General features: G+C 36.9%; 1 protein-coding gene across 8 annotated transcripts in view; it reads right to left on the reverse strand.

Annotated features, from left to right (window-relative positions):
• LOC144653540 (dual 3',5'-cyclic-AMP and -GMP phosphodiesterase 11-like) overlaps window positions 1-9923 on the reverse strand; it is a 260413-nt gene extending 250490 nt beyond the window's left edge. For all 8 annotated transcript variants that reach the window (XR_013570760.1, XR_013570759.1, XR_013570761.1 and 5 more), the window contains exon 1: window positions 9155-9923. Coding sequence is in view for 5 of the 8 variants with exons in the window: in XM_078513559.1 (XP_078369685.1) it covers window positions 9155-9850 (696 nt within the window). In the remaining 3 variants the exon portion in view is untranslated. The remainder of the gene's footprint in view (window positions 1-9154) is intronic.
• Window positions 9924-12401: the final 2478 nt, after the last annotated feature.

The raw sequence follows: 12401 nt of genomic DNA on the forward strand, positions 1-12401 counted from the left end.
TGACCACAAACACAGACAGCTAATGCAGCTAATCCATGAACTCCTTGATCTGATTTGAACTATGGGATGAAATCTCTAAATAAGGTGACTTGGTTTGAATAACAATTATTTACAAGAGTGTACATTGGTACGACATTTGAATGTTTGCAACATTCTTTGTAGTGTTATGTGAATAACCAAGGGGGTTGAAATCTATTAATTTTTTAAGTGTACAGTCAAACTGTATATAATTTACAGTATGTGTACAGTAGGTGTATCCACTACCGTAAAATTCCAATACCCCCCTCCCTCAAAAAATAAGCTCTCCAAATCTCAGATGCTTAACTCCTTCTGAAAATAAGCCCTCCTGAATAAAACCCTAAGGGCTTATAAGGAATGTCACAAAGGGTCGGCTGCAGGCTAATTTCATTGGCTGAAAGAAAACCGGCTGAAATTTTACATGAAAACCGAGACTTAGGTAAACTGTTAAAGCTGCCAAGGCCAGAAAAACCAGCTGGGCTTGTTGATGAGCCGGCTTTCTAAGCTACTTACTTACTTATATTTAGTTATAGCGCTTTAAGAAAGATATAACTCTTTCCATTGTAAGCCCCTACTGTAGAACTCGTTTTGCATTTCACATTGTAAGAGAAATTCCAGAGACCTGAAACAATTGTTTAACGCCTGTAGGACTTGCTTTGGGTTTCATATTTTTATATTAACACCACATAGTATTCCTGTATGAAAGTAAAATTTATTAGACATGGTATCCTGTCTAACTAGAAACCCGAAGATTTTTGAAACAAAAATTTCCATCCAAAAAAAGCCCTCCCAAAAAATAAACCCAACTAAAAGGATTATTGAGCAAGTATAAGTTCAGGGCTTGTTGTTTTGGAATTTTATGGTATTCTGTATGTTAATTTCCTTCAATATGTAAAAATATACTTATATGTCAAATGGTTTCAGTATATCACATCATATTATTATCCTGATCATTCAATGGATTATCAGTCATAATTGTCTTTTGAGACATGGAAGCCGGCAATACATCATTCACAGCTGTTTCTTGTTAGCAAAATTAATTCCTCAGTTCCTGCAGCTGTATTAAGCTTTCAAAGGGTGTGTGACATCTAATATTTCTTCAATGTCAACATGTTATCACATACATCTAGACAGACAACAGGAATTATTAACTTAAATAAAAATTGTTATTGTCTTGATGTGCCTGCCCACCTCTTTACAAACTGTAACATGTAATAATATTAACAAAAGGAAATCATTTAAGAAGAATTCTCTTTTTTCACTTATTTTTTTTTTTTTGCAGTGCTGTTCCAATGTATTACATGTAAATCACAGAGAACCCGTCCCTTTAAATTAACTCTTTCAGTACAACGAGGGACAATATCAAATCAGTACTCTAAAGCAAAACCTATGTAAAAATAAATTTATTAGGGGAGGTTTTGTATCCAGAAAAACCTTAAATGCATAGTTTCATTTTGAAAATCAATTGAAAGTGAAATGTCTCCACATCATCAATACAAAGAAATTCTCAAAGGGATTACCTTTTTATTAAAAATTCTCAAAAACTTGGCAGATGGGCATATTCTTGGTCCAAAACAGTTTTAATCACTTTTTTGAAACACTCATCTATTACATTATTTCACAGTCCACATAATCACTTTAAATGACATAAATTCATGTTATGAGCCAGAATTTAAAATAATCATGACCATTTTTGAATCCAAACCTGTCACTTAACAAACCCACTTCTGGTGTGCTTTATTTTCACTTTTTTGTTTTGTTTTTAAATATTTTACTTTCATAAACTTCCCACTAAAAACAAAAAAATACATACTGTACAGTAGAATCCTGATTTCTCAAACGTCCAGGGGGGGTACTCCGACTTGTAAATGACGGGGATGATCGAATGAAGGAAAAACTCAGGACCCAAAAAAATCCCTAAGTCTTCCGACATTACCCAGAAAAAATCTCTGGATCAAAAGTAACCCCTAAAAAAAATCCCATTCAAATTACCCCTAAAAAAAGGAGGGGCAATAACGCTCGCGTTTGATTATTCATCATACCATAAATACGCCAAGTTTGTTTCAGGAGCCCATGTTTGTTTTTAATACCCTAAAAGATCCCCTATTTGAATCAAGTCACCCAAAAAAATACTTGCCAAATCTTCTTACCCAAAAAAATCCCAGAATCGACAATTTGAAACCCAAAAAATTCCTTCGATCATCTCCGTCATTTACAAGCCAGAGTACCCCCCACCCCCTGGGTTTCTCAAACGTCCAGGGGAAATGAAAATTTGCTTTGAGAAACCCAAAGGTTCAAAAAATCGGGGATGAAATAACAGACAAGTATTATCCAAGGGAAACGAAAACTGGTTCACACAATCAGAAGTTTCAAAAAACTGAGGGTTCGGGAAACCTGGATTCTACTGTCTTTTCAAATGTGCTTTCGGTGTGCAAGATTCTATTTGTAATAAACTGCAGGCTTATTTAAGTCATTAAATGGCAGCTGATGAGTATCTTGTGTTCACTTTGTCACATCGCTGGGTATTAAAACTAATGATTAGACTACGGAACATCAAATACAAATTAACACAAAATGTGAAAAACAGCTGTGGAGACATGCTGCGATGCACATTATTGCAAAAATTACAGTCAGTAACTCTTTTATGCATTGTATTAGTGAAGCATCATAAGTTCCTAATTTATTTCTACAAGAAAAGTTTATTCAACAAAAAGAATATTGTTTATGAAATTATACAGTCCAACAGTTTAGGTGACCGACAGTTTTCAACACCCAGAAACAAGACTTTCACCGGCAAGCTACTCTAATTTTTATTCTCTTTTATCCATTGTATTAGTAAAGCATCATTTACCTCATTCTTACTAAGTTTCGCGAGTACCGGTACTAATTTTTGCGATTGCAAAATAATCTTAAAATTAAAATTCAAACACGCGAAACCAACAAAAATTTTAAATGTTTGGAACTGCAAATATCTACCCTTGAAAATGTTTTTCCGCTTGTTTTCAACTAGCACCATTCCTCTGATGAATGTTTTCTTCAGCTTAAAAATTGGTCAAAATCTCTTTAGTGTAGACGCCAAAGTTTCTGTTTGCAGGCTCCTTGTAGTCGCATTGAGCCCAACCCTTGTATATTTCCAGTAGTTCCTGTGTCTTTGACGACTGATCCATAAAACCCTTACAAAATCTCAAAAATTTAATACACTTTTGCTCTAATTTTTCTTGCAATCGCGAAAATAAGTACTCACAAAATCTGGCTCCTGAATTTTTGCGAAATTAAGTATGAGCAAAAATTAGTTAGAATAAGGTATTTATGTCTTAATTTATTTCTACAAAAAAAGTTTATTCAACAAAAAGAATATTGTATGTGGAGTTTGACAGTCCAGCAGTTAAGGTGACCCCCAGTTTTCAACACCCAGGATTTTCAAGATTTTCAATGGCTGGCGACTCTAATTTTCATCACCAAATGATCCAAAGGTTTCTTAATTTGACATTCCATTGCATTCTCAATTCCTCCCAGCTTTCTTTGATAATGGAAATCATGATAGAGGTTCATGTGTCTCTTTTAAAGGCCATTTCAATGAAAAAACTATAGCTGGAATTTATTTAACATGGAGGAATTTTCAGAATGAACATAGCAGACGAAAACATCAACACGCAAGTCATCACTATGCAAAATATTTAATATTTAATTTAAAAGACTGGCTGGATCATGCTGTTTTAGACAGATACCTTTCCATTTTAATTACTGACTTGGCATAAGTGCTACAATTAAAAAAAGAAAAAAGAAACTCTCATTTTAATTATGAAATGGTACAGTTCTTCTTGCATAAAAAAAGAAAATCTCTGCCCATTAAAACTAGGACACAGTCTGTTGAAATCCATTTCTAATCCATTACTTATTTCCTTTCATTTTCAAAGATATATACCTTCTGAGATTTTTCTACCACTTCAAATAACTAGTTTGTGGTTTGACCTGTTTGTTTGTAACAGAGTCTTCTGATATATTTTGAGTCCAAAAATCCCCCCTGCCGAACAAAAAGTCCAGCAGACCTTCAAAGAGTAAACAAAAATGGAACTCTGAAAAAGTTACATTTTCGATGTTTTTCTATAGCCCCAAACTGTATGGCTTGCTTTGTCTTTTGTATTGCTAGTAGTAGTGTCAAAGAGTTAAAATTTTATTTTATTTCCATTTGATGGTTATAACACTTGAACCAGTAGTGCGATCGGTAGAAGACATTTAAAGAAGATTGTTTTAAGCCGATCTGTTTTTCTTTTCTAAATTTTTGGTGACATCTGTTCACCTTCATCAGAGTTAGTGAAAGTTTGTTAGAGCTTACTTTGTGTTATGTATTCTTAAAAAATTGACAGACATTTGATGTTCTTCTGTAGGACCGGCCTATCCATACGACTCTTGGGAAAAGTTGTTTTAGGATGTTTAGTTAACACTGACCTTTTAGCCATTTTTTGAATAATTCAATTGAACTCCAACAATAAGACAAGTGTTTCGCTTGTGTTATTTTTGGATATCTTATCTTAAAATTAAATGAACTTTCTAAATTACTTCCTGGTTTGTTTAGACTGGGTCCACTTTGGAAATGCTCCTTCTGACAGATGGTACAGACATTAGCTTGAATAACCACAAATTTGAAACTTGATATTAAATTGTAACTGATTCCACGATAGTTCATGAGATGAGATTTTTTTGTGGTGCATAAAACTGTGAATCAGATTATGCCTTTGCCTTTTTTCACAAGAGTAAAGTGTCTTGCCCAAAACCAGACTGCTAGATCTGGACTCCAGCACGCTAACAATTAGGCCACTGCACCTCCCAAACTTACTATTTAAACAATAGAGTGTTTCTGTCGAGGAACTATCGGCTGATAGTTGCCCCGCGGAAATTTGATGTTCTTAAAACAAATATTAGCCCGAGAAGCGAAGCTTTGAGGCCAAATATGCTAGTTTTAAGAACATCAAATTTCCAAGGGGCAACTATCAGACCGATAGTTCCAAGACAGAAACACTCTAGATATTGTCTTTATTGTTCACCACTTAATTTTCTTCCGCGCGCACATACAAAAACAAGCATCGTGAATTATTTTTACTTTTGGGGATAAAAAACTCAATTGAAAGCCGAAATTTGACAAACGAAACAAAACTAGACATGCAGTGAATTTGGTTGGGTTTTTTTGTCTGCAGGCACGCTTGTTTACAAAAAATTAAGGCACGGGTGCGTTCGGGAGGGCACTATGGGCTGATAGTGCCCTCCGACGCGCGGGCACTATCGCGTCACGTGTTCAATTTAAACCAATCAGAATCGGAGAAAATTTAGTGGTGAACTATAATAGGCTATATTTAAGGACCCCCTCCCCTCTCTCTGGTTGTATGCTAAATAATACAAACATTAATCTCTGGTCACTGAAGAAAAGACAAGTAGAAAACATTGTCAGCTCCCTAAAATGCCTAGTATATTAAAATGTAAACAATACAGGCAATTCATTGCAAATGACCTTCGACAATATTCGAGAGCTGGAATTAACTTGGCTTGGTTGCAGTGCCACAGCAAGGGTAATTGCGGAATTTCTCAGGTGCTGGTGACTTATGAGAGCTTCCTATATTCTTGTTCTGCCAAATTTATTTCAAATGTTTGTGCCATTTTGCTACAATTAAATTTACATCACAACTGACTGCAGCAAGGAAGGATCATGACATCTGAACTGGGCTAAGGGAATAGGAATATCATCAACATTGTTGGATTCATATGCAGCGACACAATATAAATTCATAATCAACTGAGTTACAGTTGTACCTCTCCTTATAGATCTCCATACTACAGAAATCTCTATACTCAAGATGTCGCTAAGGGCTAGCTTCCGGCTAATTTCACTGGCTAAAAGAGAACTTAAATCTGGATGAAATTTCATGAGGTTTGACTGTGTCTGAATTGAAAAATCCAGGGGGGGGAAGCAACTTCCCATACATTCTCTTAAATGAAATCTGAGCGATGTTCTCACAACTTACAAAGCAATCATTGGGTAGTGGTCAACAGATAGATCTAGGGAGCATGAACAGTTCCTCTCATTCTGAACTTACCAAAACAATTTCAACAACAACAACATGGTGCCAGCGGGAGAGTTCGGTTCCTTTTTTTATCACATTAAAAAAGTTTTCTAAGTTTTGTCTTTAAAGCGGTGAAAATGACTCCGGAAAGGTTCTTGTTGTCAACATATGGCGTTTCTTGTGAAATCAAAACTCGACGGAAATGGCAATGAAACGTGACCATCGAATTTTCCCGTGCCGGTCAGAGCTATTGTTCTTGCTTTATTGTTTCAAGGTTGTTGGTTGACTTGGTCGTTCTTTGTTTTCTGTCATAATTGAGCCCCACATATGTTAAAAATCATAGTACAATCATTAGCATTTCAGCGCTAAAAAGTAACAGGACATCACAAAACTCTGCATTTTAATAACTACACAATGATGGCGAAATTTTGGGATAAAAACAGTGCCTTTACAATCGCTGAATCCACGGCATCTTTGTCGTGGTTGCTGTACTTTCCATTTTGTGGGAAAATATCGCCTGCTGCCGCGCCGTCCAAAAAACTGCTGACTAGAAAGTCAATTGATCATCGCGTTGCAAGTTGTGAGAACATTGCTACTCGGTCCCAGACCTTGTTTCTATCCCCCCCCCCCTGTGTGTCGTTTCATGGACATTAAACTTAAACCTTACAGTGCCTTCTCTACGACGACCTGACAAAAATACTGGGTTACCTGCAACAGGCTAGCATCCCATCCAAGGGGAATACCAATATCCTAGACATTCCTTGTTATAGCAAATGGCACGGAAACCACCTGGGCTTAAAGACCGACTTAAACTGTTTTCACTTGCCGATACATCGCTGTGGCAATTTAGCCATTTATTAGATAGAGCTTAAATCATGTTGCTTCTTACGTAAAACAACTCGAGAGCCTATTCTCAAAACAGCTGTAATCTCACCTTAAAAGGCATCCCTTAGAAAGGAAAACATAATTTAAATACAATTTCATTTATCACAAGGATGTTTTTGTCATTTTAAAATGAAAAAAAGATTAATACTCCATCAACACAATATGCAAAATGCTGATACATATGACCTGACACTAAAATGTTGGTGACAAAGATGGATCAAAAAATTTGATTTCATCTTACATTTTTTCACCAGACAACTGCAAAATTTTAGACTTTTCTGTCAACATCTTCTGGCTAAAGAATAGAGTACTGATATCAAATTGGACATTTTTCCCACTAAAAAAACTCAAGTTATTATATATTTACTTAGGCCATAGAATACTACTTGGAAAGGAATCTTTGAATGTAAATGAATACCAGTCTATACTAGCAAATTCCCAATTCATTTATATATAACTACTCTAATTTACATTTAAACATCTGCACATTTTGAAGGGAAAAAAATATTTATGTGTTGTGGTTCAAAATCAATTCAATAAAAAAACGCTCTCGCGTCTTTCCTGTGAAAGAAATTACAAATAACGAGACCTACCCCGCACCTCCGGTTCCTGATAAATTTTAGTTTAATTAAGGAGAGAGCTTTCAGCCACAAGATAGAACTGTTTACACAAATTCTTATTTTTTGCTGCCTTGCTTTTGTCGTGTCATAATATTACGTGTATACAATGGAAAAATAGATGGCCGACCTTTTTATAACAAAGACAACGATTACTTCCTCCAGAACAAATTATTTTCTTGCGATTTCTGCCGAGGTTTATTATTCAGGGGTAAAGAAAAACAAAATTTCACCAGAGCGCCCAAAGAATATTAACCATAGTAATTAATATGTCATTCGAGCAAAAAAATGGTAAAGTGGTACTACAAGAAAGGATTATGGCAAATCACTTAATCACCTCGCGTGACATATAGTCTGTTTTTATAATCACAAATATCTAGCATCTTTTTCAATCTGAACGTCGCCTAGAATAAGAAATAGCTATTCTTTCTGCGAGACAGTCTCACACCATTTTACTACAGCCCACAAAAACTGACACGAGACAACAAGAATTATTTCCGTTCACTGAACGAGACGACACCCCGCAAAACAAACTTGCTACTTTTAACTTTTACAAAACTTACTTCGCTATATAAAGTCGCTCGAGCCTTTCGACCCAAGCCACATGAGAAAATGAAGTTTTGAAAAGAAAAAAATAAACAGCTACAAGAAAATTCAATATACAGACTGCACTTTATTGAATTTTTAAGGCAATAGTATGTCGTTTGGGATTATTTTCAAATGGTCCAACACTCAAGTCTAAACATTTAGCAGTGTTCAACTAAGCGAAAAGGGATTGCGAATAAATCTTTTATTTTGCCACTGAGTATTCAAACCACACGAGCTCTCGACGAATTTGCCGAGCGCTCAGCGCCAATCGCGGTGTATGTAAACAATCTAGCAGTAAACATGTCGGCACAGTGGACGGCAATTACTAGTTCGATGTTTTGACGAAAACCTCCCGATTTCCCCTGAAAGCGACGCTAGTTTGTTGTTGATTACTAAAACTAGGTTAACAAATCCAGCCCAAGCAGACAACTCAAGTGTTATACCGCTTTACTTTCCCAAACAATTTCAAAACAGAAATCTTCGAATTCGATCGACCGACTGCTAAAATTAGTCGTTCGACATGACAGAAGTTCTCAGCATTGAATGTACCTTACGTTTCCAGGGAGTCGCTAGCAAATTTGACGGCTCTAGGAAATTAAACGAATTTTTTGCTTAGTTATAAGGGGAATCCGCAAAGTTCGGGCACAAAGTTTACCGTGTTAAATTCGCCAAAGGGGGTAAGCTCTCAAAACCATCCCTGCACATAATCGATTAACAGGAATTCGAGGCCAAAGCTGAAGGCGCCAAACATTTTAGTTTATGAACTATAAAATGTTCCGCCGGCTTTAGATGTACTGCTCCTTTTGCACACGAATGAAAAGTGGATAAATACGACAGCTAAACAGACTTAATTCAAAGTGACTACAACTGCTACGCAACTCGGAACCTTACCAAAGGAAAGGAAAACAGAAATTGAAGCAACCGGCAATGCAAACCAGGCGAAAAGGACAGTGCGCGCGCTCGTGATGACTAAATTATAGTACATCTTACCTCGTATGCATTCGCAATGTTCACCACTTCTCCCGTTTCTGCTGTATATCCTACGATTCCTGTGCCAAGAGGAATTCTTATTTCTTCCAATCCTTGCATGTCTTCAAGTTTTGAGTCGGCGTTCACATCGAATACTTTAGAAACGAGAAATCGAGGCCCATCTTTCGGACCTTGAAGAAGAAAAAGCGAACAGCGATCTCCATTGACAAGAATACTAACATTTTGTAGGATTTTGTGACAAAGACTTTTCACATCCAAATCGTTCGATATATCCTTCACGAGTTCCATCAACAACTCCTTTTCGTCCAGTTGTAGCAGCTCGACCCGCGATTTGCGATTTCGATGCGGCGAGCGCGCTCTCGCGGGTTCGCTCGGCGAAAGAAACGTCGCTTGCCCATCGACGACATTCACTAAAGGTTTTAAAATTCCTCTGCCTTCAAATTCAGAAGCAGAAATTTTCCGTACAGGAGTCGAAGTTCCCGAAGGAGGCGGTGTTCCGCTTGGAGTAGGAGTTCGTACAGAGCGTGACTGAAGCCAAGAGTCAATAAGAGTCCTGCTTGCTTTACGTGTAAAATACGAGTGAACGAATTCAGGATGTTCGTCGAGCCACGTTTCTATATTCTGTTCAATGTTGTTCCCTTCGAGTTTGATGCCCACAGGCTCCGTTTTCTCGTTTTTAGTGCAGCAATTCGCCATGTTTGGAGCCCCTTGTTACTGTACATTCGAAATACTCTCGGCAAAGTTGATCCCTCGATCCTGCAAGTATGGAAGAAACTGACAACCAGTTGTTTAAGTTGATTGACAGTTAATTGGAAGCGCGGCAATGTGATTGGCTGAGGGCCTAGCAGGCTCTCAACCCAGCGCCTGTGAATTTTGTTTCTTGAAAATCGGCAATATTGCTACACCTCTTCTTTTGTTGCTGGGACATCCTTTCGCTTATTGAAAAAGCTCTTCCAAAGTAATTACTAAGCTGAAAGGTTTAGCGGCCTGTTGTTTGTTTTGTGCGTTTGTTTGTTTATTCCTCTCGCGGATTTTAATTTGCCACTTAGCAGGTCCTACTACTTACTTTTGAGAGACACTTTATAAGACGGACAACTGCCTCTTCTATGTCATAAACACACGATAAACAGGAAAAACTTCTGAGAAATGTTACAGGCTACGAATATTGGATAATGCGTGACTATGTGGGTGTCATAAACGATTAAAAAAAAAATAAAAAACTCTGCCATGAACGAGAAATATTAACAATTGCTGCTTCAAAGTTTAAAAAATATCGAGCTCAGAGAGTTAATTTGCGAGGCAAATATCGAAAAATATTTGCCCAGAAACGGATTTCCAACAGACAACAAACGCCTTGACATATTTTTTGAACATTTCGTTAACGTTGTTTTTTTTTTCTTTCTAATTCAACAAAACCACGAATTCGTTTTGAAACCCCTGCTCTGATGGGAATTGCGCCAATATTCTTGTATCAAAAAGTAGTGAGAATTTTTTTCCATTATTAAATAGTTTTATCTTTGGGGACGGTTTAGCAAGTGCGCAATAAAAAGTAATAATAAATAATGCAAGCGCAGGTGGGTCTTTGGCCAAAAAAGTGACACATTTTCTAAATTATACACAATCATTTTTTTTCGCCAATGTCAGTTTTAAACCAAAATAATTCTTCAGCCAAGAAAACTTGATCGATCGAGCTACCGTGAATTGATACATTTTCCAGCAAATCTTAGCAGCAGGGTTAACCAGGTTCTGGGTCGTAGTCGATGGCTAAAGGATAGCTCAGAAAATTGGCCATAAAATATGACCCCAAGCATTAAAGTGAATAGCCTTGCGCGCGCTATTAAGTCTATTAAATGCACGATTTGCAGTCACTTTGCAGTCGCAATTTAGCTTGGCTCTTTTGTCGATGGAAGTCATTAGTTTGCTTTTATTGAAGCAAAATTGGGCCTTCAGATAAGGCTAATTGATAGGCGCTATTATATTTTTACTAAGGTATCATATAGCGGAGAGAATTCAGACCCTTTTCGTCACTCAAATATTTCGTTTTATTGCGCCCTGTATCTGTTCCACTCTTGGATCGTTTTAATAATGCTGTTAAAAACATGTATGTTTAGATACATTATCGTTTATTTTGTCTGCTATTTGCTAGCTATATGCTTTTAATAAGATCAATTCACACCGTTTTGCGCGTACCCCCATGAACAGCAGCTATTAACAAAGCTATGAAAGCTTGAGCCGAGCTAATTGCATTTTCTCGTATGCTTTGTAGCGATTAAGAATTAAGATTAGTAAATCCAACATGAAAAATAAAAAAAAAAACACAAAGCGAAATAAAACTCGACTAATTAATGCAAGCGGTAAGGTCGCGTGAGCAATGAAAACGATCATTTCAAAAAGTCACGCGAAACGAAGTATACACGCTTGTAAAAATAGTCAACCATCCCAACGAAAACGTTATTGGCAAAATAGATTTTATAAATTAAACATATCACCTTATTTTTTGCAGTTCTATTTCAGATTTCAGTATTATCTTGAATGATCTGAATTCATTTATCACATCATGTCAATGTCAATTAGCTTGCATTTCTGAAATTTCTGTCGCTCCTCCCTACCCTAGAGAGTACGTTTCCTAGCTGTAAGTGGGGGGAAGATTTTTGCATTTGCCTTGAGGGTGCTACCCAGTCCTACCCGCCCCTATAATGGTTGATGGTTTCCGGAGGAAAAGCCTTCAATTATAACACTTCGCATTTCTAGACGGATAGCTTTTTTAGCTTGCGGGTTCTTTTAATTCTGTCATCAAGTTCGCTTTCGTCGAGAGGCGCGATTAACTAATCCGCCTTTAAACCGTTATCGCATATAACAAGACCTGACCTTTGGACACTTCGAAACGTTGAATATTCTAGTTTGCCAATTTTATTGACATGCTTTCTCAAGACCAAATGCATTCTATAGAAACAAAAAATCGAAAACGGCAGCGCGATGGAAAACAGAACTATTTTTTCCTTCAGTACGTGAGGTAATTTAAAGAAACAGCGACAAAAATTCCTCAATTATATAGATCAAAATAATGGAAATGGAACACCGTCATTTAACACAATCTTTAAATTTTGCAAATTTTACCAATTGTTAAATGTCTCCCATAGTAAACATGGCATGCAAGCGCCTGGCTGGGGCTAAGGAACAGGCACCCCAAGCATTCTCATTAACAGCTTATATGAGTCTTATATGTTTACCTCTCCATAAAAGCGCG

The sequence above is a fragment of the Oculina patagonica genome, chromosome 5 (genome assembly GCF_052425735.1).
Source record: "Oculina patagonica isolate OP01 chromosome 5, crgOcupat, whole genome shotgun sequence".
Taxonomy (NCBI): Eukaryota; Metazoa; Cnidaria; class Anthozoa; order Scleractinia; family Oculinidae; genus Oculina; species Oculina patagonica.